The 26081-nt window shown below is 37.1% G+C and overlaps 1 protein-coding gene across 1 annotated transcript in view; it reads right to left on the reverse strand.

The window, feature by feature from the left end:
• The window catches only part of FER (FER tyrosine kinase), a 434848-nt gene that overhangs the window by 84060 nt on the left and 324707 nt on the right, over positions 1-26081 (reverse strand). The window contains 1 exon segment of the mRNA NM_001003141.1: positions 20862-20985. Within this exon segment, the coding sequence (NP_001003141.1) occupies positions 20862-20985 (124 nt within the window).

Here is a 26081-nt window from a genome sequence, read left to right on the forward strand (position 1 = left end):
TGTTTTATGTGCATGAAGACAGGCGGCATCAGTAACAATTATCTTGAAATATGGCAGCAGCCTATAATCAAGGACACCAGCATAAGCAGAATGTAAATATCCACTTGTTTCTTAGCATAAAACAGAACAGCAACATTTTAAACAATGACGCAGATTTGGTTTAGTTCATCAGGTAGGTTCCAGAACTGGAAGGGTGATTCGTTTCCTTAACATTTTACGTAACACGTTGTCAAATTATATTTGCAAATATTTGCAAATGGAAATAAAGCAATGACCCCGTTATTTTTTTTTTTTTCTGATGATCTGATGGGGCATCCTCCTTAGGAAGGGCAAAGAAAATCCATGAAGCAACAGGAGCAAAGCTTTTACCAAGGCTACTGCTAAAAATTAATTCCATTATAACTGATATCTAGATTCAATAGTATTACATTATTTTGTCAACATCTATCAGCTGGGAAAACTGGCGACAGTCACATTTCACAGGTTTCCATCTCTCCATCCAGTGTAGGTGAAAAGCATTTTTGGAAGTGTGGCGACCTCTTCAGGACACTAGTACCATTAGTCAGAGGGTAGCCAAGGGAGCACAGATCCGCTAACTTGTCTGTCCTGACTCTCTCGGGGCACTCATGTGACCTGATGAAGTAAATGTTTCCCCAGTTCAAACCACTTAGGACTTCTTTTAAAGTTCATCATTTTCTGGGTTCTAAAGTTCATCATTTTCTGGTTGCGTGCGCATGCCTTAAGGGTTCATTTATGTGAACAACACCCTGGATGGGAGTTTCTTGTTCATTTTAGAATTCTCTTATCAGAACAGGGTATGCCTTGAACAGGGGAGACTAACATGGCTTGGGAAAGGAAGGAAGAGGAGTCGGAAGAAAATGGAAGACTTTAATATTTTTGTGAGGTGTATTTTTATAATTCTGAATTATAAAGAGAAAGCATCTAACTACAAAATCTAACTACAGAATTTTTCCTGGCAAACTGCACCCCACAAAATCTGTCTGATAAAGTATTAACTTTAATAAGCTTACTTATAGGGATGTCTAAAAATAATCTGGACTGTTTTCATAACTTTAGGTTGAAAACCCTAAGAATGAGACAACCATTATTAAAAATGAATCTCACAAAACTCCTAAATGTAGAGATAACTTGTTAATATGCCACTTACTTTGCTATGCCCGGGTAAGCTCTTTGTACTTACAACTGCACAGGCTGGTTAGTATGTATGGTAGTATTACTTGGAAAACATTTGGTATCAATTTGGATCTGAGATAAAGGACTCCTCTCAATAAATCAATGCAAATTAAAAAAAAATTTAGATTAAAAACAGATCAATGTGGGCAGCCCCGGTGGCGCAGCGGTTTAGCGCCGCCTGCAGCCCAGGGCATGATCCTGGAGACCCGGGATCAAGTCCCATGTTGGGCTCCCTGCATAGAGCCTGCTTCTCCCTCTGCCTGTCTCTGCCTCTCATTCTCTCTCTGTGTTTCTATGAATAAATAAAAATCTTTAAAAAAAAAACAGATCAATGTGAATTTTATCTACTAATTATTTAATTTTACGTGTCTCTTTTCCATCTCCACTATAGTGTAGGCCTGTGGAATAGTTTGCCTAATTGGTCTCCCTGGTCTCATGTGTTCAAAATTAAAAGGCAAAACAAAAACTATTAGGAAAAAAAAATTAAGATCTTCATTATCAGTAACAAACATTTAATGGCTATTTTGCTAGGGCCTGAGAAATTAAAGAAAAATAATTATTTTCATAATATCTCCTATAAGGATAGTTAAGATAGTTATTATTAGCAGCAAGTATCTACTGGCTTATTTGGTAAGAAGGAGGAAGAGTGGCAAGGAGGGAAGGAGTAAAGAAGAAGGGAAGGAAGGAAGGAAATCAATAGCTAACAAAGTAGATGAAGAGACAGGACACTGATTTTGGAAATTAATAAGATACAGGACAGGTAACAAGGATACAGAGAGGCAGGGATAGCTGGTGGGGGGTGGGCTTTGAGCATGGTCTCAAAGCAAAATCAGATGCAGAAAGGCTGAGAAAAGGACTGTAACTCTCTTTTAAATGTTTTTAATTATTCTAGAGGAGGGGTCAGTAAAACACGGCCCATAGGCCAAATCTGGTCTGCGGCCTGTTTTTGCAAATAAAATTTTACTGGAACATGATCACACCCTTTTGTTTATGCATTTTTTATAGCTGCTTCTGTGCTACAACATCAGAGGTGAGTAGATGTGATGTACACCATATACTGTGGTAAACCTCAAATATTTAACATCTGGCCCTAAAGAAAAAGTTCTAGAGCAAGGATCATCCATTTTTGCCTAATATATTATCCTTAAAAGTTCCACATCAAAATCTTGCATACATTATTATAGATGTCTTTATAGCCAATGAGGTCTTGGTAGATGGAAAATGAAGATAGTAGTGCCATTTAGAGAATATTAATTAAATCAAGTTTAGATCTGTCTCTTTAAGCATTTGCTGTGTTGCTCAATTCAAAAGTGACAAATGGAAAATCACTGACAGCTTTAGTAACCTTAAACAAAATAAATCGCTGGTATTAAACTTAGTTCTGGGTACACTATGCTCACCAATTGGCCTCAGGGTAAGTTATAAAAGACATGGCCTAAGGAATCAATTCTGTGACAGATCTTTATACCTTAGAGTAAGGGACATTAATGTAGTGGGTAGGGAAATGAACACGCATCGTGGCCTATAAGTGGCACACTGTGTGCACAAACAACAGACTTCATTTCCAAAAATGTCCCTTGGCACCATCATTACCACAGACACCAGAAAGTGTGAGGGCAACACTATCTTAAAAAATCCACCCTTAAGTGTTTGATGCAGACGTTTCTTTTTGGTATCTTGTTTCATTTGTTATCTATTTTCCATTATTTTTTTTTGCATATTAAATAATTTAACATTAGATGACATTTTGAGTATATTATGCTCTTGGGTACAAATTGGGGAAATTTGCTTTTTGATACCAGATATCATTATCAAAGAACAAATATTTATAAAAAATCAGATATACTTTCTGCTGCAAAAAAATTAAGATTCCTCGACAACAAATCTACATTGCATTCTTTGATGCATGAGTTACTCAGTTGTATTATGTGGCAGACACTGTGCTAGGCAGTAGGATTAGGGCCTTAACATGAATGAAGTACGGTCTCACCCCTCCAGAGGTTCCTAGCCTTTGTTGTGCATGAGTGTACATAGAAAGCAACCGCATTTAAACGACTTAGAAGAAATGAGTTACTCAAAGAGAAGTTTCAAATGAAAAATTTAAGCAAATTTCTGTTGCCCCAGGAGGTAAATAAAAAGATCCTTCAACAGACACCATCTCAAAGCAGTGGTTCTTAGAACTTTTCATCATGTAATGTAAAAAGGTTCCTGAAATACTGTTGCCCTTGATTCTTAATGTCAAAAAACGTAGGAAAAAGATTTATATATATATAAAATTTACATTTCTTCTGTATATTTTCCTCCTGCTTAATTGAGGGACTACTGATATGTCTAAGTCATAGATAGGCAGGTGGAAGATCCTAGGGCCGTGTGAGCTCAGGCAGGAGAGAACCGCTTGTCATTCCAGCAATGGAGTAACAAGATTAACTCTGCAACAGGTAACTGACTCATCGTGGAAGACGAGCACTGGACTGTGGCATCACCGGGTTGATCCTCCATTCAGCACAGATGGGGGTCTATTCCCATCTCTTCTCAGAACCTAGAGGACTCTAGACCATCACCATGATTTCTTGCATGGAAAAATGACGGACAGGCAGGTGGATCAGGAAAGACCAATGCATCAAAGGATCAGGGACATCCATGAAAACACAAAAGGTTCCATCCTACCAAAAAGGGGCAGCATACCCGATGTGTCAGGTCAGAACACCGGCTGGCTGCTCTTTTCAGCGAGGTACGGACAAATGGCCTCGTGACGAACAGGACGTAGAACAGGAGCTTGGAAAACTGCAGTGGCCCTTCTGCGTTAGATATCCCTTTTTAAGTAACACTCAAGTGTTTCGTAAAATGGTTTCAATTCAGCTCTAAAACAGAGCTTTAATAAAGATGGTGGAGAGAAAGCGAATTCCTCTCCCTTCTCATAAAGAAAACCAACAGGCATAATAAATACGTCAGGTGAAACTGTCTTTATGTTGTAGTGTTTTTCTTCTAAAGAAATAAAGCTTTGAACATAGAAATGCGAGGGGCGATGGAGTGGCTCAATCGGTTGAGCATCTGCCTTTGGCTCAGGTCATGGCCTCAGGGTCCTGGATGGATCAGTGGGGAGTCTGCTTCTCCCTCTCCCTCTCCCTCTGTTCTCCCCGTCCCCACTCATGCACCTGCTGCTCTCTGTCTCTCAAATAAATAAATAAAATCTTTAAAAAAAGAAAGAAAATGGAAATATGAAAATAAGAGAGAAGTTACATTCATTCAAACAGCCCTGGGCAGAGCGACCTCTTTCAGTAGTTGCTTTGGAGCCTCGGCGCAGGGAAAACGTGAAGACACACTGACATGGCCACGCAGGTGCCCCAGCAGGTTCTCCCTCAGACCACCAGGCCGTCAGGTGACGTGATGGTTCCTGGCAGCAGATACCCAGAGAGGCCACGTTCTAAATACGAAGGAAAGATTACCATCTGCTTGTAACTCATCCAAAACTTATTTTTTGCCCCCACCTTTAATCCACCTCTTCCTTCATTTTTTTCTTTTCCTCTTCTCGCACGCCTTCGAGCACAATTGCCCCTTCCTCCTACCTGCATAGAGTTTAACACTACGTATAAATGAATTGCCATTCAGTTTTCTCAAAGGCTTTCATATTCCTTATTTTAATTTAACCTTACAGTCACTGGCCATGAGGTAGATAGATTCTGTTCATCCTCTCTTAACAGAGAAGGGGGACGGAGTCTGCATAGTGAGAAATACTCTTTTTCTTTCACATGATAATTATTTTTGGCTTTGTTTTTTAACACTGAAAAACTAGGGAGATATCTTTATTTTAGGTAAACAAATATGCATGCCTTGAGACGTGTGGGGGGGGGACTCAGCAAGAGACACTTTCACTGTTGCTATTGTTAAACTGTAGTCAGTAGAGATTAGTACAAGGCTGTAGTCTGTGTTCACATATGTCATTGTTATCCCACATGTCACAGTGAGTTCTGCTGGGCAAGTCTCTCAAGAAGGAAAACCAGTCATTCTCCTGGTTTTCTTCCCAGAAAGGAAAACTTTCCAAAGGAAACAGGCTTCCCTCTATGAATGGTGCTTTTTACAAATCTCTTGTTCCTGCCGTTAATTTATTTGTACAGAATTCGGGATATACCTGAATACAATGAAAATATATATTTTCTCTTTCCTTCTCTAGTTGTCATTATTATAGGTGGGAATATAAAGTTATCAAGGCTGATATAATGTAAGATTTTAAAGGAAGCACTAAACCTCAGAATGATTCCTTAAGCAAAGCAAATAAGTTAAATAAACGTTGTTCTAGAGTTAGTGTACCATCAAACTACGTGAGCAGCACCAGAAATGACAAATATTGGGTATTGCCATCAAAGTTAAAAGTAACTTTTGAAATTGTCTTATTTTAAAAATCTAGAAGCAGAATGAACTGTTTTTAAATATGTATGTGTAGAGTTCAGAAAAATCACAGATACATTCTTTTGTGTTTGTTTCTTCTCCAGCTCTCTCAGTGATTCATAATTAAAGTTTCAAGACTCACTCATTCATGTATTCATTTTCCTTCCAAAATCTCTACATTGTTATCTTCAGGTCAGACCCTTCCCTTGAGTTCTAGCTCCAAATACTCATCCGCCTACTAAATTGCTTCACAAGTATTTTACAGGCGCTTCCGATTCGACACGCACCAAACTAAACTCATCATTTCCATCTACAACCTGCCCCCACCTTCCTCTCCTCAAGGAAACCCATCCTTCTTCCTGTGTTTCCTGAGTGAATAGAGACCTGTCCGCCAAGCTGCACAAGCCAGAAACCCAGATGTTTTGGCACTGACTTCCTTAAAAGCTTCCCTGGTCTATATCTGCTCTTCCCTCCGGTCCCGTCTCTACACTGTCGCTAGAGTTATCTGCTTGAAGGAGAAATCTGACTGTTCCCACTCAACACCCTCCAGTGGCTTCCCACTGCTGTAAGGGGCAAGACCGACCTCCTGGACCTGGCCCGCCCCCACAGGGTCTGATCCCTGCCACCTCTTCAGTCACATCTCACGTCAGCATTAACCTGGCCCTACTCCGACTGCCTTTGGTTGCCTAGGAAGGCTATTCTTACTCCCAATGGATTGTTTCCTCTCTTTTCCACCTTCTCTTACTTCTTAACTGTCCGTTCAAACGTCACTTCTGAGACGCCTCCCATGGCCATAGGATGGAGGCATTTCCTGCTTGCACCTGCTTTCTGGAATGATGATCTGTTAATATAGGTCTCATTCCTTAGACTTGAGGCACCATGAGGACAGAGACCCCCATCTGCGTTGCTCAGCATTTTATCCCAAATGCCAACCCCGTGCTTGACACATAGAAAGTAAATGCTGAACGACTTCAGTTAAACATCATGGGACATTTGCCACATGACTGCTTTTCAACACCAAGATGCTTACAAAGTAGATAAAGTATTCTTTAAGAAAGTTATGGGGGGAATAAAAGTAAAATCTTTTAAAGTTCTGATAAATATGGTAAAACTTTAGTGAGGAAATCCCTTGGGAATCAAGCTTATTTTTAATACAGCTGATCACATAAAAGAAATCAATAATTTGCCCCAGTATTTGTTGGGTGGCTCTTACAGCTTTGGAAACCCTCCTGTTCTGTCTTGTTCGCCCCCCTCCCTCCTGTACTGTTAATAAAATTACAGAGGTATTTTTATATCTTTAACTCTCCTCTCTCATTTTCCTTGAGAGTAGGGAATATGTTTACACAGAGCCTTTTACAAAGAAGGCTATTTGATACACAGTTTATGACTGATTTAATCTGTGTTATAGAGAGGGACTTTAGAAATTACGAATAAAATGAGAAATTTCACCAGGCAGTTTTATATAACATAAAAGCAAAAATGCAAGCACTCCAATAATCTGTTTCTACCAGGATATGTACCTAAGTATAAATTTCACATGAAAATTGTAATTTTCCTTCCTTTACATGATATATATTAAGGAAAAAAACAATACTTAAAAAATTTATAACATGGCATGATGTGATTAAAAAAACACTAAATTTTAAATGACATACTAATTACATTTTCATTTGGTTATAAAGAAGTTTATAGATTATTTGTATATCATGCCATATGGTTATGTCCTGCCTTGGGTTTTAAAATATCTCAAACAGCAGATACAATTATTTTAATTTTATTCCTTCACTAATTTATGTAAGTAACTAGAAGCCTAATTTTAAAGAGGCATAATGGAAATTTTAAGGATGAAGGGGAAAATAGTACTAACTGAGAATTAAAGTTACTTGTTGCATACTCTTGATATTAAATGGTAAGGAACTAAGTACTTTGGCAGTGTTCTAGCTATAACATTCACATTCTCACATTATTTACATAATGAATGGACAGAGGGCAGGGAAGGGAGAAAGAGGCTAAATGAAATATGTGCCTACTGAGCACTCTAATACATAATAACACATCTGTTGTTTACTGACAATTATTTCCAAGTATATGTTAAAAATTAATACTTTCTGGCATGTCATAAACTACTGCTTGCTTAAGCCATGGTTATTGTCTGAGATAGGACAGGGTCAATATAATAAATAACTACTGGTAGATGAAAACCAAATTGAACCAGGATAGTATTCTCCCTTTGTGACTCTTGGGAGGATGACACTATTCTGACAAGAGCAGTGATACTGTTTCACTAAAACTCTGAAATAATCACATTCAAATAATTCAAAAAATGCCTTTAGTATCCTAAAATTTTCATACTAATGCACAGCAGGCAAAGAATTTTGGTCTGTTGGTACAATACACAGAGGTTTGTGTAAGATATAATTTTTTCTTTCTTTACACATTACAAAGAAATGAATCAGAGAAAAATAAAAATGTAAAATGAACACGTAAGGGTGAAACAACGTATGATTATTATTCTAGAAAGTCCCTAGTCATGTATTGGCATTCAATCAGCACTTTGGACAGTAGATAAAAGACCTATTTCATTTTTTCATTAATTTATCCATTTATTTATTCATTCGCATGTCAGATGTTTATCAAACTCCCGCTGCATGAAAAGTACCCAATAAAAAAAGGTTCACAGAAAATCTGCAGTATTTCTCTCCCCCAAGCAAATCAGACTGTGCAATGAAAAAAAGTTCAGCCTTAAAAGGTTGATCTAAGAATACAAAATAGCCAACTATTTCTTTTCCATAACAAAAATATCTATCCAGAAGAAATATAAATAAGTGTACTAGACCACAAACTCTAACTATTCTTTCCAAGCCATTTTATATTTAATAATTAATATAATAGAGGTCATTTTATTCTATAATACATAACCTCCATTAGAAGGAAATGACCTTTTTTATACTAAACACATAGCAACTGAACAACATCTTCGCTTTCACGCCACTTTGGTTCCACAGATGACATTATTTCTCCAAGAATCAGGTACAATCCACTAGCATTATTAACTAGCAACACTAGTTGCAACATCAGGTTATTCAGTCCAGTAGAAAATAATTATTTTCATTGGCAAGTCAAAAGCCCAGAGACCTCTGGGGGAAAATATGACCCACTATAAATTATGATAAATTATGCATAGATTTAATTTTACTTATCTCTTTAAATCAGTGGGTTGGCATACTAGGATACTATTTGCAAGGTACAGGTCTTAAAGATCTATAACTTATTTAGAAAACATATGTTCAATTTAAATGCAAAAAAAAAAAAAACCCAACAAAACCCTGCAGATGATATTTTAGGTGCCATTCCTTTCAAGGTCATTTTTATTCCATTACAAGAATGAGAACACAAGAGGGACACCTGGGTGGCTCAGCAGTTGAGCGTCTGGCATGATCCCAGAGTTGCAGGATCGAGTCCAACATCGGGCTCCCTATGAGGAGCCTGCTTCTCCCTCTGCCTGTGTCTCTGACTCTCTCTCTCTCTGTGTCTCTTATGAATACATAAATAAAATCTTAAAAAAAAAAAAGAATTAGAACACAAGAGTGTGGTACAATGAAAATGCCAGAAGTGGTGGTAGCCTGCCCAACCTCGGCTGTATCACTAAGCCCTTGCACAGTTCTCCGCATACAGCAGGCTCCCAGTAAAATGAAAGTTATACAGCCTGCTTTTATTTGGCTCATAATAGTTTGAAGCAGTAATGTTAGAATTATTAGGATTAAAGAAAGTAAAACATTGGAGACTGTCTTAGAGTCACCCGAATTTATGAGGAAAATACAGAAAGACCATTTTTTGAAGTTTGTGTGAGAATAGAAAGTCATCTTTTACTCTCTCTTTCTCTGTAAGAGACTATATCTAATATATCAGCAAACCCTAATGGCTTTACCTTCAACATACACCCAGAATCTGGCCACTTCTCAAGATCTCCACCACTGCCATCCTGGTCCAACTCCCATTTGTTTCCCATTTAGATTATTTCAATAACTCTCTAACTGGTCTTGCTTCTGCACTTGGCCTCTTACAGTCTATTAAAAAAAAAAAAAAAAAAAAGGAATTCCAACTGATCTTTCAAAAACCTGGGATAGATCAAATCAGTTCTTAATAGCCCCCATGTCATGCAGCATAAAGGCAAAGCCCTTTCAATGGCTTACAAGGTTTTCATGATCCGGCCACTCAATAAGTAACCTCATTTTCTATCTCCGTTGTTGGTCTTCTTTAGACACACCAACATGCTCCCGTCTCAGGATCTTTTTGCCCTTGCTACACCCACTGGTATTCACATGGTTCACTCCTTTCTCTCTTCTGGGTCTTCTCTATAGTGTCCGCTCCAGCCTCCCATTCTCTTTTATACTATTTTCTTACTCTGTATAATATTTATTACCACGTGGAATATTTTATATTTACTTATTACTTTTTAAGTGCATTGTCTTCTTCCCTTCATTTGTGTAAGCTCCAGAAGGATGGGGCTTCGTGCACTGTGGAAGGGAGACAGAGATGGTCACCCCAAAATATGCTTTTTGGCATAAGGATTATTTTCAGCTGAGTATTTTTTCAGAAATAGCAGATACAGGGGAAGTTTTACAATGGAGTAGAAGTTACCCTTTTGTAAGAGATATTTACAAGGGAGCTCTCCATTTATAGGACTGTCTGCCTCCCTGTACCAGGAAGAGAAAGTGGACTCTAAATCTCTAGAAAATCTTATCAACAGAGAAGACACTAACTTGAATCTGTGTTACCAATCCTACCCTTGTTTACTGCTTTGCCTGATAACTTCCCACAACTGGCCTCCCTCTCACCATCTACACATCTTCTTTAGTCTTTAGCTGGAGCTCTGGAGTTGGTATTTAAGGTGGTGGCTTAGACAACCTGGGAAGTTACTCAGGTTTCCCAGGTCTCTCCCACGTTTACAGTAGGCATACATGTTGTTTGACTTCTGTTTTTCCTGTTAACCCTCTATTACACGGGTGTCTCGAACAAAAACCTAGAAGATTAGAGGGAAAATTAGTTTTTCCTCCTCTCTACCACTGCAGCCACAGTATCTAGACTAGGGCCTGGCCCAAACATACCCAGGATTGGGGACACGCAGACAAGAGGGTAATGGGAGTAAGGTGGCAAACTACAGAGCTATGGGCTGTAGCTAGAGATCAGCTGCCCAGAGATACCTAGGCTTTAACTAGAGTGAGGATGTGGCCTTGTTGACACCAAATTTGGTACAAGAAATGTTTAGCCCAATACTTAAAACATTAAACAAAATCAGACAGATGTATAGATGCTCCCTGAGTGGTTTTATTTTGGTCCAGACTCTCATGTTAGTATGAAAATGAGCTTCTGAGATTCAACAAGGCCCAAATCTGCTCAGACACCGTTAGGAAGTCTGAGGACCATGGTAAAATGAAGAGATATCCTGCATTTGCTCTTTCTTTATAAGGCCATCTTTTTCTGAAAAGTTTCTGTATCCTTGGCTAACTAGACAACTGAATTTAATCTTACAATAGTGTGGACATGTGTGATCCCTTCTAGGTATGTTTTGGTCCCCTTGAAATGTTGTGGGGGATATTTCATAGTGGAGAACCTTGAAATACTTCTTTTCTACTCAAATAATAGAGTTGCCTTCTCTAATCCAAATCAGTGTGTCAGGGAAATTATTATTCTTTTCATTTTATATTAGAAGAAATAGAAACACAATAAGTAACTTCATTTATCCATGCAATGATTTTTTTTTTTTTTTAACTGATCACCAACTAGATGCTGGTAACTATTCTCTGTATTGAGGAATGAACAAAACAAAGTCAATATCCTCATGGATCTCACATTCTAGTTGAGGACATAGACAAAAAAGCAAACCAGTATTTTATATATAGATACACACACACACACACACACACCACCACCACCACCACCACCACCACTCTTATACATATGTATATATTTATACATGCACATATATGCATATGTAGATATAAATAAATGTCAGGTGATGATAAGGACTGATGAAAAATAAAGCAGGGAAAGGTTATAGGAAATGCCATGATGCGGGTAGGGGAAGGTTCCAAAAGTCACACAACTAACATGGTAGAGAGACAGGATTCAAACATAGAGCCTTCCAATGTCAAATCTGTTGTTTTAACAACTATGCTGAAGCTGCTAAGTGGCTCTGCAAATGCTAACCTTCCAGCCTATTAGAGTTGGCAATGCAGAGAGAGACAGTCTGATGGGGACAGAAACACTCTGACAGGGAAATCTGAGCATGAAAAGGGCTTCTAGTGGTGCTTGGTATCTAATACAGAATGGATAATATTTGAAAACAAAAATTAGGCAAGTCTCCTGCCCCTCCCCTAGTAATTCTCAAAATTAATAAGGTCAGTCAGTGTCTGGTAAACAGCACAGGCTTGGGTTCTCTAGATCCATATGTTTGTTGACTGCTCTGATGGTCCCTTGAAGGCCAGAGAATAGGAAGCAATTTGCAAGTGAGAAGGTTAGGCTTGTTTTTCCGTCATCTGTGTTCTAACAGATTTCTTAGAGGCCAGAATTTCCATTTGACCAAGACTAATTAGAAGAAGCTAGTTACTCTAACATGAATCATGTTTGACCTGAGAACTTGAATACAACCAGTGGTCACCCAAATCTCTGGGGTAATGTGTAGGATGTGTTCTGAGTTCCATAGTTCTGAGTGTGATCTCCTGCCTGTTATTTAGACTCAGTATGAGTTAGGATTCAAGAAGACTGCAAGGACTGAGTACAGGAAAGAGTCAAGCTGGACAGCCCTAAACCATGGTACTGTGAAGGAATGAATCATCCTGGGAAAATATGGAGATAAGACCTAAAAGGATTCTCTTATCCCTACAATAGGCTTTCCTGTAAATCATTACTTAATGGTCTTAAGTTTTGCTTCATGAGAGAAATTTCCACATGGTTGATCATACTCTCAAACGGGAAGAAACTGGAAATATATTCAACACATAGTTTAAATGTTTTGCTTAGATTCCCAGGCTTGTCATTAACTCAATCTAGACGTGAATCTTCCCCTTACCACCTGGTATGACACTGGACAAGTTATGCATGCTTTTTTGTGGTTCAATCTCTTTTACTATAAAACGAAGATGAGTGGTACCATTTTCATTGAAACAGGAGGACTAAATAAAATAGTGAACGTATTTGCCAAATAGTAAACACCTGATGAATACATAATAACCTTTTGGGGAGCCTGCTTCATAAATGCCCCAACCTCTAAGAATCATCCTCTCACATATCGAGATTGGCTCCTGTGAATCTGTGTAACAATGACTCTGCACACTCTCCCCTGTCTAGCCATCTTATTGATTAAAACAGGGGTAGACACCTTATATGAGCTGGGCCAATCAATTCTTTCTGCCAAGAATTTGAAGTTGGACCTCAAAGACTCATTAGTTATCTGCAGATGCCAGGCCTGGAAAGTTATATTGATTCAAATGTCACTTGAGAGCCCTTTACAAATGAAGCAGAGGAATGCTGTCTTCATAGCAAGAGGGAAATGAAGCGGTAAAACAGAAACACAGAGGAAAAGACAGAAAGAGATGCTGTCTTCGTCCCTGAACACTTCCTAGTTCCTAATTCCAATGGCTTCCAAGGATGGCTGAACTTCCTGTGTCCTGAGTTCTGTGAGAAAAGTCTATTTTTCTTATAATAAATGTTCTGCTTAAGTTAGCTTAAGCGGTTTCTGTTCTTTGTGATCAAAGAGGTCCTTAGAAAAAGTGGTAACTTGAACATTTATAGGAATTTAATGGGAAAGCTCACTTTTGACATTCTGAACCAGGAATGTATTTACGGTAATTAACTGAATAAAAGTGAGAAATAACAGAGAAGAGATATAAACCAACTCCCCTCTGATCATTTCAATGTAACATAGGACAAAGCTAGCCCCAACCAAACTATGAGATAGCTTCAATATGCTATTCCCTTTTTTCCCCTCCCTTCTCATTTTCAAGGACTGTTTACTAGATGGCCCTGAATTCTCAAACAGTGTCTTATATATGCTGTGTCTTTCCTACCAGTGACCATAAATCAAAACTTCTCTTCCTTTGATCCTTTCGCCCAAATCCTTCATTTTTGTTTTCTAAGAAGGCAGTTAGATCCTCTGCTACGTTAACTTAAGCCAACACGTTAATTGATTCTAATGTAAGAGAAGATCTCCTTTTTCATTCCTGGAAACATATATGTGACTTTAGGGGAAAATCCCTTAATTAAAATGAATGAAACTAGTGATGGGAAACTCTGACACTGAATAAAGTAGCAGGATAATTTTTAGAAAGGTGCTTTTGTGATATCTTTTGTATGATAATCACATTGCATATGCACATATCAACCTATAGTAGAAAAAAATGTTAGGGAACGATTGCATTTTTTTACATATTTGAAATTATTGAACACTCCTTTCTGAACTGTAGCAAAATTGGTTTAGAAGCTAAAAATGAAAGTGCAGCTTAATATATTCAAAATCGTAATCAAATGTTGGAACAAGAAAATCAGTCATAAATGCTTAGTCAACTAACTATCACATTTCTATGCTAATCCTGTGTTTTTAATTAACGGATAGAGCAGAAGGGAGTATCTACACAATAGTGTGTAAAAAAATGCAAAAATAAATTTTCAAGTTCTAATTGAATAGAGAAACAGTAACAAAATACTGCTTCATTCCAGCAATTCTTCATCAAAAACAACAAAAAACACCTTGGTATATCTTTCTAAAATTACATTTCACAGGCTTCAGCATCCTCTTCTGTTTTTAATCACGAACATAAAGAGTCCAGATGTTAAATATAAGCTGAGCCATCACACCAAGTACCATCTGGCCTTCGTCTCTGAATCTCCTAATTGGTCAGAAGATGAATTTCTTCCGGAAAGCAGCTGAGTCCACGGCAGTGATTCAGAGTATGAGCTCTAGAACTAGAGTGCTGGGATCCATATCTTGGAGCTGCCACTTTCTTTTCATATGATCTTGGGAAAGATAATCAACCTCTCTAACCATAAGTTTCCTCATGTAAAAAATGGGCCTAACAATAATAGCTACCATTGTTTTGAGGATTTATTCATTCACCAGTAAGTGCCTGGCACCATTCCAGGCTTTTGGAATCCAACAGTAAACACTACAAGTTAAACATCATTGCCCTCATGAAGCTTACATTCTCAGATATTCCATCTAAAGCATCTAATTAGCACAGTGCCTAGTACTCTAAGTTCTAAAAGTCAACTGTTGGGATTACGAATGCTGGAATGGAGACAGAGTGAAACACCTGCCTTCAAATGACTGGGAATGTGTTGGAACGAAGTCAGCACATTTAAGATCTAGCTAGCCATGGCTCTGCCACTAACTGTTTAGATAGCTTTCATTTAATCTCTGGGCCTCAATTATTTAATCGGTAAGTTGACCTTAACGTCCCTTTTATTGAATACATGGCAATTCATGAGAGACATAACAGGTGAAGTTTTAAAAACATTAAAGGAACTATTTCCCTTTGCCTATTTTAGCTTTATCTTACTATTTAAATGATATTAAGATACATTAAGCACAAGAATATATTTTTAGGACATTGAAAGCAGAGCTTTCAAAGAGAGAGCTCAAATACTAGGTTCTCAGTTGCAATTTTAAAAAAATAGAGAAATCTTCAAGAATCACTGGAAAAATACAGATAATCAGTCTTATACCCAAATCTTTGGCTTCACAAAGCATGAAATCACAAAAAAACAAAACCAAACAAACAAAAAACCCAAAATGAGATAGAAGTAGCCCCTTACATTTTTCTTAAAAAGTAACACATTCCTTAAGCCTAATCAGAAACCACTGGATCAAACAATCTCTTTCTAGAATATATTTAGGTGAAGTGTAATATTGTTCCTTTTTGGACAATCTTAGCTTTCCTTAAGTAGTTTTTCTAATGAAATTTAAAAATAAAATTGATCCATATCTACTTCTTTTCATAAATTATTCATTTTTCAAGTTTTGTAAGTTTTACTCAAATTACTTTTCTTTTCCAGTTAAAAATCCTAGCATTTTAACTTTCTTAAAATCATCCTAGGGCAGCCTGGGTGGCTCAATGGTTTAGCGTCACCTTCAGCCCTGGGCGTGATCCTGGAGACCCGGGATAGAGTCCCACATCGGACTCCCTGCAGGGAACCTGCTTCTCCCTCTGCCTGTGTCTCTACCTCTCTCTTTCTCTCTCATGAATAAATAAAATCTTTAAAAAAATAAATAAAATCATCCCAGTATGTGGCTTGATACTCCTGCAGCTTAGCCGAATTAAATGGTATACATGGCCCTTGGTGAGAATGACCCTGTTTACCTGGCTCCATTCTTCAGACTTCCCATTCTGATAATATTGAACTCTTTAGTCTCATGATTAAGTCCTGCTTTTTCATGAAAAATATTGTTAACTTTTCCTTAGCTGGAATATTCCTTCCTTTTCCATTCAGCAACACCAAGTCTCACTCAAACAGTGTCTTCTACAATTACTGACTGCTCTCAACATAGTCCTGATTACTCCCATGATACCCACCCCATGCTGAAAGGTTATATTGGACCCTCTTAGTAGTACTCTGATGGCATTTTGCACCTATTTCCACTAAATTAATTATCTCTTTGCATAATTATTTTTTATTACATATACCCGAAGGCAGGGACAATGATATTCTTATTGACATCAGAGTAGGCACAGAGTAGGCAAATGTTCACATTTGTGAAGTACTGGAAATATCTTCATTCTCAATGGATAAGCAAAACCCTTATTAAACAATAAATCTATCTGATCTTACATACTTTAATTTGTGGAGTTAATAGCCTTACTCCATAATGACAGAACATCATTGTGATAAAGTGGCCAAAAGCAAAGAGAAATCGGTCCAAGTTTTAAAATTAGAAAATAAAATCCTTTTCTATAAGCATCTCTCCAAAAACAACTTTTCTGGTATTAACGTACAATATCATGAAATTAAGAAATGCTCCCCAAATTCCCCACAGATTGATCTTTAACGCAAACACATGCAATCAAAAGCTTATCCTCTTTTTACTTTCCTCAGACACCAAAGAACATGGCAGAGAGACAACTTTTAGAAATAAACCAAAATAAAAATAAATCGTGTAGAGTAAGATTCATCAGCAATAAAACCATAAATGCCACTCCCTTTATATCTAGTATAATGCCAAGCTTCAATCCACTTAACATCAAAATTAATCAGGTTTAATGCTTTTCCTAGAGTGGCATCTAACAATCTAGTAACATACCATATACACACAGCCCAAAGTTTATCAACATACTTCAAATCTTCATATAAAGTTCAAGTAGGAAAGAAGACTTCACACTGGCCTATAGTATAATTATAAAGAAAATGCAGATGATTATCACTACATTGAAACACAAAATATCCAGCAATTCACTAGCTATAAACAGAAATAGTTTCAATTAGAAATTAGGGTATCAAGAGAACCCTTCTGGAAGTTAAATGGAAATTACAACAAGGACATTTCCAAAAGCAGGCCATTCGTTTATGCAATTACTTCCTTTCCATTTTACAGCTGTCATACTTACTTACCTATAATGAAACATTGCTCTTTTCATAGTAATCAAAACAATAAAACAAAGCTAAAGAAAGAAAATGTGTGCCTCCCCCAATTTAAGATATTATTTTGAGGAGAGACAGTTAAAAATATTTTTAAGAATTCCAGGGATTTTGAATCATTGAACAGGGTACAGTATATAAGTTCATATTAAATTTAAAGCACATTAAAAATGTTTGCTTTGATCTGTGGGACAAAGACTTCACAATTTAAATATATTTTATAATATTTTAGTAATATATTTTAGTAATATTTGGGGATGTTAAGAATATGGCTTGGTGCCTTTCTTCACTACTTGGAAACCAAAACTTTCAATCATGTTTAATCAATTTTTAACATACCTCATTAGAAAGTTTTCCAATGAGGAAAAAATACTTTTCGCTGTAGTAAATACTATATATTTATATTTTTGTATTTGGTATTTCTTAGGAGAAAAAAAACACAACGTATCTTGAGTGCATCTTTTAACTATAAATCAATTGACATCCATTGCAATTACTGTTGCTACCACAGAAACAGTTTCATAGGATGACACATAGGAATAGGGTTTTATGGCACAATTCACTTCTATAAAAAATTCAACACAAAGAATATTTTATTTACTCAACATAGTGTCACGTGTTGGTGAGGTATTGAAATGAAAAGAAAAAGAAAATGAATTCATCCAAAAGAGCATTTACATAAATTTCAAGAGTAACAAAAGACCACTGGCTAGAGGGATCATAAAATTCAACCACTAATCAAGATTAAGAAGGACAAATAGAAAAGCAGGTGGTTTAGAAGGCATCAATGGAAGTGAGGGGAGAAAAAACATTACATCATTGTTATGTAGCTAATAAGGAAAACCATTAAAAAAAAAAAGAAAAGCATTGATTAAAGACAAAAAGAAAATAGTCATGCCACAGACAACAAATATGGGGCATGGTGTTAATGCTTATCAGTGCCCTAACAGATGTGACTGATCAATCACTGGATTCTTTGCTGCTGATTCCGGAATCCTTCTCAATACCCAACACAGAGAGCCACTGGAAACTGAAATCTATTTGTCAAACCTGCTTTCAGTGGTATTGTTTAAGATAGTCAATCAAAAACCTTCCCCACAGGCAAATCCTAAAGGTATAGGTACAACCTTCTGGGATACATGCTCAAGCATGGGTTGACAGTTAAAATTTTTGAATGCATGAAAATTCTAAACAAGGAAAATGGAAAAATAACATGACAGCAGACAATGTTATGATTCGGTGAGTAAGATCAATTTTTAAAAGCTAACTGTCATCTACAACAGAACAGTTTCAATTCTGATGATACAGGCACTTAAAAAAATATAGTCAACCAGTAGCAAGAAAAGCAATCACCACAAAAGTAGCAAGAAATTGAAACAATTCCCTCAATCACAATGCAACAGAAATTAAAGACTGCTACTGGTAACTGACAATTAATTAAGTAGTTTCAGTACTGTTTATTCACTGACTCTAAGGCTCTAGATAGTCTAATGGTTTGGGAAAACAAACCTGAGACAAAATGAATAACTATGGATAGAGAATCTGATGCCTGAAGTAGCTTTAACATATGAGCAGCCAACATTAGAGATTTTCTCTAAATGAAGAGCAAAACCCTGCATTGTCCCTTTTTTTTTTATTTATTTTTTTTTAAATTTTATTTTTTTTATTTTTTATTCATTTATGATAGTCACACAGAGAGAGAGAGAGAGAGAGTCAGAGACACAGGCAGAGGGAGAAGCAGGCTCCACGCACCGGGAGCCCGACGTGGGATTCGATCCCGGGTCTCCAGGATCGCGCCCTGAGCCAAAGGCAGGCGCCAAACCGCTGCGCCACCCAGGGATCCCTGCATTGTCCCTTTTAACAAAAAATGTTTTGTTTTCCTAATGAAATGAATGATAATGCAATTCTTGTGCAAAATAAAATATTTTTTAAAAGTATTTAAAATTATCTATTATAATGTGATTTGATCTCTCATCATAGGAAGTAAAAGAAAAACACAAGGACAGTGGTTAAGTTTAGTTGTCTTAATTTCCAGAAATACAGTATCTTTATTGAAATGTATTTTAAAATATATGTGACTGCTGAGCCATATTGGAAACACAGGATATAATTTTAATTTTAGAATAAAATTGAGTAGGTGGCAAAATTTTTTGGAAAAATCAATTTGATAGAGTAGGCAGTTAGCCAGACATAAGCAGGGAACAGGTATTTTCTGATCATTAAGAAGGGCAGAAAGCAAGTTTCAACCAGCCAGGGGAAACACTGGGGGCACACGCATACTCTTCCCTGTAACTGCTGCCCTACAATAAGTTATAGTTTCACGATAACACATTTGCATAGTGGTTTTGACCTCGTCCTCCTCTTGCAGGGGGATGGCTCCATGACAGCTCAGAGGAGGATCATGTAGGGCCAAAAACTTCCCATCCCTATTGCAGGAGGAGACCTTGGATGATTGGTGGCAACTCTAGTCAGAGACCACCTAGCTATGATCCATACCCTTGCAGGCATAAAAAAAAAGAAAGACCACTCCAGCCCCTGGTGCAGTTGCTGTCTCTGGGCCTGCCTGCTTGTCCACCTCGAGAGTGGGCTTTTGCTGTCATTGCTATTAAACTCTTGTTTATTTGAGAGTTTGGATCTAGATTCTTTCTTGGCCAAACTCAGGAACTGAGGCAGGGGCCAGGGGCCAGAGATGGGATAGATGGGACGCGCCGCTCACACACTGAGAGCACATAAACATACATCTCAGGTGAAGATACCTCTGTTCTGCTATAATGTGATTTGATCTGTCATCATAAGAAGTAAAAGAAAAATACATCAGTCATACGATTTTACCAGAATGTGAAGTCAAAGCCTACGTAATGAAACACATCAGAAAAAAATGGACTTCAACAACGGAACCAATTTAGATAAAGTCCAAAACAGTTCAATGTGACAATGAACTCTGTTCCAAGTCAAATAGTATCATGTGCTGTGTATCATGAATGAGAACTGCATCAATGCCCCACTTCATCTTGCTTGTATACACGTAGCCATACTTGGGATCTCACATGAATTCTGCAAGACATCTTAAGTTGTGTTGACATTCAGCAGTGAAGAACATTTTCAGCTATTAAGCAACTAAAACCACAATCTATAAAAGCATTACAACCAAGTCACTGCTCTTAATGTGATTAGATAACGTTTTCTAAAATCTCCATTGAAATGACCATTACGTTAATATTTTCTACCCTTGGCCGATTCACTATCATCAACTGTTGTTTTACTATTATGCTCTTCCATGACTTTATAAGTAATTTCTTGCAAAATGAGAATAAGGGAGCACAGGAAGCAATCTTATTTAGCTGTAAGACTACAGCTGATTACGTGACTAACTTGTGGTACATCTTATCGGTATGTCATTCATGATAATAATACAATAGACTTTAATCAGGAAGCTCATTGTCTAGTTGGGTGGACTCACTTCAGGTAAGAAAAAACAAGTGTTTCAGTGAACTATATGAAACAACCATCAGAGAAGGCTTTCCCACAAAATATGAAAAACAAGAAAACAATTTTGCGAAAGAATTTCATTGCTGTATTGCAGCAAATATGTCACTTTCCTAACATTCTAATGGCAAAACCAGAAAATGTTTAAAAAATGTTCTCCTTACCTGTGTATACAGTTTTTACTCTCGAGATAGGACATACCAGAAGCAGCATCTAATGAAAACTTCACTAATTGTTTGAGTTTTATTTCATCCTTCTTCTTTCTCAGAAAGGACAGGAAATCACCTCCTAGAAGAATTGACAGACGAGCAATGAGATATAATCATGATGTACGGCTTACTAGAGATACAGAACAGGAAAAATTACACGTTTGGCCACACTTTCTGCCCATTTTGTTTGACGTGAGGATAAAACAAAATATGAAAAGAACACATTTATTAGAAAACAGCATAAACTTACCTAAGATATAACGTAAGTACTTTAAGTGCTTCACACTGTGTCTTACCCAACACACAACATTCAATCAAACTCACGCAATTCTTCTATTTGTAATTTCTCACTAATTTGCCTGGCTAAAATTTTCTGTGAAGTTTTATTTTCTCTAATACCAAATAAAAGATTATAATTATTATGAGTTTAAAATGTAAATTATATCAAATTAGTTACCAGATTCAGTGACTGCTTATGATAATTATGTCACTGGTGGTAGAGCTGGAGGTGGGGTGAGGGAGCTGTGGTTTTGATATGATTTAATCGCTGAGCCAGACTGTATTTTTGTGCATCAAATTTCCCTTAGTAGTGTTATGTCTTTTGAGCAATTCATAATAAAAGTAAAGAACTTAGATCTCAAAGGAAATTGAACTAGAAGAAGTCTTCTATCTTAGGGAAAATGAAACTGAGCAGAGTGATATCTTAGAGCAACTCCTTAAACCAGCACAGTCCAGAAGAAATACAACACAGTAATTTTCAATTTTCTGGTAGCCACATTTGGAAACGTAACAACAAAAAAGATGAAATTCATTTTAATAATATATGTTTTCTTTAGCCCAATATATCCAAAATATATCAGTATGGATCATAAAAATTACAGTGGAAATATTTTACATTTTATCATCCTAAATCTTTAAAATATATGGTTTATTTTACACTTTGTGGGACATCTCAAATATTTGATCTGTATTTAGATTTCATAAAATTTATAGTTGAAAAAGAAGATTCACATGCCTAAGTTGTTTCAAACATGTTTAAAATTTTCTAATAACTGAATCATACCCATTTTCAATTGATTAAAATTAAATGAAATTCAAAATTCAGTTCTTAGAAGCACTAGCCACATTTCAGAAGCTGAGGAGCCACCTATCACTGGTGACAACCATATTAAAATAGTGTAGACCTTCAACTGTCCATTCATTCTTCACATAGCATTAAAGGCTATGGGAAGGCTCGATTATTCTTCCTTGTTAGTATAGAGTACATTGCATTTTTTTAAGTTAAATATATTAGAATGAATATTCTGTCAAAACAAATTATTCCCACTTTCTCTATTAGGCCCTCAGATTTTAAGCCAGAATTTTACAAGAGGGATTAGCATTTTAATAGCCATTTCCTAAATTTTGTAGTCCTTAAGGATCCAGGTTTCCTTAAAAAGAGCAACTCTAAAGGTGGAGACTTAATGGCTTTTTCTTTAATGAGAGTACCTGGAAAATAAACAATTGCCCAACTCTACTTATAATGTTGTCTTTCTCTAACTTCTCTTATTCACAAATCAAGTGTTAGGAAATTTAGGTGGGACATTTACAAAATCAATAGCTATATGCTTAAAAATAACCTTAACAGTGACAGATAATTTCTTTTTTCTGTTCTTTTAAAAAGAGTATTAAATGTATTCAATTACTAAGAAGATTATTGAAATAGTCTATTACGCTTAACTTAATTTTCTGAACAAAATACACAAAAGCAACAGCAAGTAGCAAAGTTAACCAATGATTTCTCTACTTTAATAGGTGTGTCAATTAAGTGGACTTGAAATCAATATTTAGTTCAAGTTATTCCTTGGGCCAATATTCACATGTATTTATTATTTTGTTAGATATGTAGTGGCTTATTTTAGAAAAAGTGCAGACTTCTGGTCTTGAAACTACATAGCATTTTGTTTAAGCTTTGGAATAGCTTTCAAATGAAAAGAGCTTTTCTGGAATTTGGGCTAAAGCAGCCTATGACATAACCTCAGTGTTCTGTGAAATTGTAATATTTCTTTCCAAAAGTTAGCTCAAATTCAAGCACTTTTCCATCTGCCTCCTGTTCCTTTTTAAATTTACTCCTTTGGGGATGCCTGGGTGGCTCAGTGGTCGAGTATCTGCCTCCAGCTCAGGGCATGATCCTGGGGTTCCAGGAGTCTCAGGATCGAGTCCCACATTGGGTTCCCCATAGGGAGCCTGCTTCTCCCTCTGCCTGTGTCTCTGCCTCTCTGTGTCTTTCATGATTAAATAAATAAAATCTTAAAAAAAAAAAAAAAGTTAGTCCTTCAGTGAATCCTCCTTTACCCCCTAACTGCTGCCCCAAATGGTAAACCCTAGGAAGAGAATTGTGCCTCTGTTGCTCGGTATTATCATTTCAGAGGCTACCACACCATGTCTAGTATGTAATAATACCTCAATAAACATCTCTGGAATGAATGGGTAAACAATGTGTACATATCTCTTTTTGCAGCTTCTTAGCTCCCCATGAAGACAAGAATCATTTTTCATTCATTTTGACATTTCTTCCCTAGTCACTAATGGTGAGACCTATGCTTTTTAAGTACTTGTTCAATGTTAAAATAGTGTTGAGAAAAGGATATTACATTTCTTATCAATGGCACTGGATGGATGCCATAAAATTCTTTAAATTCCAACAATAAAACTTAGTGCATTTAAGACTGAGCTCATTTTGACAGATGCTTCTGTAACACTAATGCCTTAAAAACTGCGTCACTTAAAAAAACATTATCTACCAAGGACTGCTTCTTTGCAAATCAAACTAAAATAACAAATGCATAATATAATAAAGAAAAGACAACACTTAGCATTACAAATTGCCTGAACAATGGTGCCAAGTCAAGAAAGGTAAAGTACTAGAAAGGAGAATGACATACAGCTCTTTCCAAATACTGAGACACAGCCAAAGATACAGACCAAGGATTGTCTGATTGCCTCTTAGCTAATCCAACAATATTTCTGCCTTAGAGAAATTCCTTGCTTAAAATCATTAAATTATCAGAGCAAATTGTAAACTGATTTCCAACTTCTAGTTATTCGAGACACAGAATGATCTGAAGTAAAGGAGGAAAGCTGCACCATGCCACAGCCCTAGTCAGCGTCTTAAAGAGCACTGCAGAGAAGCAAAGCCTTCTATGAAAATGAAATAATTGTGATTCAGTCCTGAAAGCCTGAGCCTTGGGCAAATGTAAGCGTAAGAAGAAGTAAACTCCCCAGGAGATAGAGTTTGAGACTAAAGCTAAGTTACCCAGGAAATAGTTCAGACTGGGCCAGGATGTTTCCTGAGGCACAATACTTGATTATTACAATTAAGCAGAGAACACCTGGAGAGTGACATCAGATGATAGAGTTTTTAGTAAGCACTGTCACTTATTGTAGAGGATAGTATCTGTTCCTTTGAAATTCTCCTGTCATTTTCATCACGTGCCCAGTTAAAGAGCCTCTCTTAGAATCTGTGATATACACAATAATATATATACTCTTCCTATGTTTATATGTGTTTGCATATATGTACGTGTGTGCATATGCAGAGAGTATAGACTACCATTCCCACTATAGTAAGGATCTTGGTGTTCAAAGTGGGCAAAACAAGATATTAATTCACTTTTGTAAATCTGTCTTAACAAGGATTGTCTCTATACAGATATACTGTACATTTAAACCAAAACCAGATGGATTATTTTCAAGAATACTTCATCAGTGATAGGTTTCTAAGACAATATTTGTTTTTATAGGCCATTTTTGGTTTATCACGGAGATGGCATGACATGGTGAAAAGAGCGTGGATAGTGAAGTCAGAATGACCTAGGTCTGAATACCTATGTGGCCCTAGGTAAGTTGTTCAATCTTTGTTTTTTTGTTTTTTTATGAAGATTTTATTTATATTTTTAAGAGAGAGAGAGAGCACAAATAGGGGGTGGCAGCAGAGTGAGAGGGAGAAGCAGACTCCCCACTGGGCAGGGAGCCCAATGGAGAGGGCTCAATCCCAGAATGCTGAGATCATGACTTGAGCTGAAAGCACTTAATCAATGAGTCACTCAGGTGCTCCTAATCTTTCTAAGCTTCTTTAAAACAAGGATAAATTCCATTTATTTCTTAAGATGGTTTTGAAGACTAAAATGCATCTAAAACACTAAGCCTCTGCCTAGAGCATCACACACACAATACTACTACAACTTATTTTTGCTCAAGCTATTTGGCATCTAAAGAAAGAAAGAGTTATAGTATTGATTGGTTGCTTGTCACATACCTATTTTTCCTTTGTCACCTCAGTTTCCTGCCCTTCTATTTTTGTGTTCACCTAACCCTCAACAATAAAGGTGGCCCTAGACTGGCTTCAACACAATGAATGAGGCCCATTCCCCCCGCCCCCCTCCAAGTGACTGGTTCAGGGAGAGGCACATTGGGACCTGAGACACAAGGAGATGCTTAGGAGGAGAAAGAAACTTTGGTTTTATAGAGAAGCACCAGGAAAGCAGCATTCTCTGCCCCTGGAAGTATATAAGATGGTTTGTAGCATCATGGGGACTGGCAGATGAGGGGTGAAGCAATCATCATGGAAAGCAGAAGAGAGTGAAGGAAAGAGAATGGTTTCCGGTGACATGCCTGACCCATTGGATCAAACTGCCTCAATGGTGACTCCCTTCTAGACTTTTCAATTAAGTGAATAAAACCTCTAATTTTTTAAAAAAAGATTTATCTGAGAGAGAGTGTGTGTGCGCACAAACAAGTGACTGGGGGAGAGGCAAAGAGAGCCTCAAGCAGAGGCCCTGCTGAGTGCGGAGCCCCACGTGGGGCTTGATCTCGCAACCCAGCAAGCATGACCTGAGCCAAAACCAAAAGTTGGTCGCTTAGCTGACAGAGCCACCTGGGGGCCCCAAATCTCTGTAATTTTTAATACATCTTCTGTGCTGGCAACTCAAAGATTCCTAATGGATAAAATAATATTTGTATCAGAATATTATTTGAGAATTTAAAAAGTTAATAGATACTAAATGTCTGGAACAAGTCGGAAGCAGTAAGTAGAAATGTTTATTATTACTTGAGGCCAACTTTTAGTAGGAGGAGAGAGGGCTGTTACTCTCAACAGCACTTTCTCAAAAGATTTCTTACTCTTGTGGAAATTTG

Source organism: Canis lupus, chromosome 3 (genome assembly GCF_011100685.1).
Source record: "Canis lupus familiaris isolate Mischka breed German Shepherd chromosome 3, alternate assembly UU_Cfam_GSD_1.0, whole genome shotgun sequence".
Classification (NCBI taxonomy): Eukaryota; Metazoa; Chordata; class Mammalia; order Carnivora; family Canidae; genus Canis; species Canis lupus.